The sequence below is a fragment of the Perkinsus marinus genome, assembly GCF_000006405.1.
Source record: "Perkinsus marinus ATCC 50983 genomic scaffold scf_1104296957474, whole genome shotgun sequence".
NCBI lineage: Eukaryota > Perkinsozoa > Perkinsida > Perkinsidae > Perkinsus > Perkinsus marinus.
In genome coordinates, this window is record NW_003207127.1 from 1 (window position 1) to 1544 (window position 1544).

A 1544-nucleotide genomic window follows, 5' to 3' on the forward strand; every position below is an offset into this window, starting at 1 on the left:
TAGTCACCCAGTTAGTCTCAGCTTCCCGCCGCTCGTTTGCATTCATCTATGATGGCTTCACGGACTTTCTCCGCTGTTTTCGTCGCTCTCTGTGCTTTCCAGGACATCAATTCCGTGACGGGCAACGCCAATGACTGCGACACAGAGTGTGCCACAACTTACCCTGGGTCATATTGTAAGTATTGGAAGACGCCGAGCACCTGCTTCGGCTCGGATGCCCCGTGCTTCTGCGGCACGAGTGGACCGACTGAGGCTCTCCGAGGTTCCACATCCTCTGCTGCAGTCACGGATGAGGTCACTGAGGCCGCTACAAGCGAAGAAGGTACGACAGCAGCTCCCGAAGCAACGAGTACGACTGGTTCTGAAGCTACTGTCGATGCCACAGTAGCGGCCAGTACAGCTGCTGTGACCGATGAGGTGGCTGTCACTACTGCACCTCCTGTGACTGGCGAAGTGACCATCAGCACAGCAGCTGGGGAAGCTCCCGGTAGAGACAAGGATGACTCTGATGCTACCACCAAGGTCGCTACGGAGGCTGCAACTGTCACGACTACGATCGGTGCTCCTGTTGAGCCTACTACTATAACATCCCCTTTCCCGGTCAGCACAGCTGCTGTGACTGATGAGACTGTTGATACTACTGCAGCCCCTGTGACTGGCGAGGTTACCATCACCACGGCAGCTGGGGAAGTTCCGGGAAGAGACAAGGATGATGCTGATGCTACCACCCCGATCGCTACTGAGACTGCGACTGTCGCTACTACGATCAGTGCTTCTGTTGAGCCTACTACTATTATGACGTCCCCTCAACCGGTCAGTACGCCCGCTGTGACCGATGAGGTCGCTGTCACTACTGCGGCTCCTGTGACTGGCGAGGTGACTATCACCACGGCAGCTGGAGAAGCTCCGGGAAGAGACAAGGATGACTCTGATGCTACCACCCAGGTCGCTACGGAGGCTGCGACTGTCACGACTACGATCGGTGCTCCTGTTGAGCCTACTACTACTATAACGTCCCCTTTCCCGGTCAGCACAGCTGCTGTGACCGATGAGGTGCCTGTCACTACTGCAGCTCCTGTGACTGGCGAAGTGACCATCAGCACGGCAGCTGGGGAGGCTCCCGGTAGAGACAAGGATGACTCTGATGCTACCACCCAGGTCGCTACGGAGGTTGCGACTGTCACGACTACGATCGGTGCTCCTGTTGAGCCTACTACTACTATAACGTCCCCTTTCCCGGTCAGCACAGCTGCTGTGACCGATGAGATTGTTGATACTACTGCAGCTCCTGTGACTGGCGAGGTCACCATCACCACGGCAGCTGGGGAAGCTCCCGGTAGAGACAAGGATGATTCTGATGCTACCACCCCGGTCGCTACTGAGACTGCGACTGCCACTACGATCGATGCTCCTGTTGAGCCCACTACTACTATCACGACCCCTCAACCAGCCAGCACAGCTGCTGTGACCGATGAGGTTGTTGCTACTACTGCAGCCCCTGTGACTGACGAGGTCACCATCACGACGGCAGCCGGGAAGCTCCC

At 56.9% G+C, this 1544-nt stretch overlaps 1 protein-coding gene across 1 annotated transcript; it reads left to right on the top strand.

Annotated features, from left to right (window-relative positions):
* Positions 1-51: 51 nt before the first annotated feature.
* Pmar_PMAR025011 (conserved hypothetical protein) lies at positions 52-1512 on the top strand (the record flags this gene model as incomplete). Its single annotated transcript, XM_002774788.1, has 1 exon — positions 52-1512. A coding segment is annotated over one exon (1461 nt), but the record flags the coding sequence as incomplete, so codon positions are not given.
* Between the last annotated feature and the right edge of the window lie 32 nt (positions 1513-1544).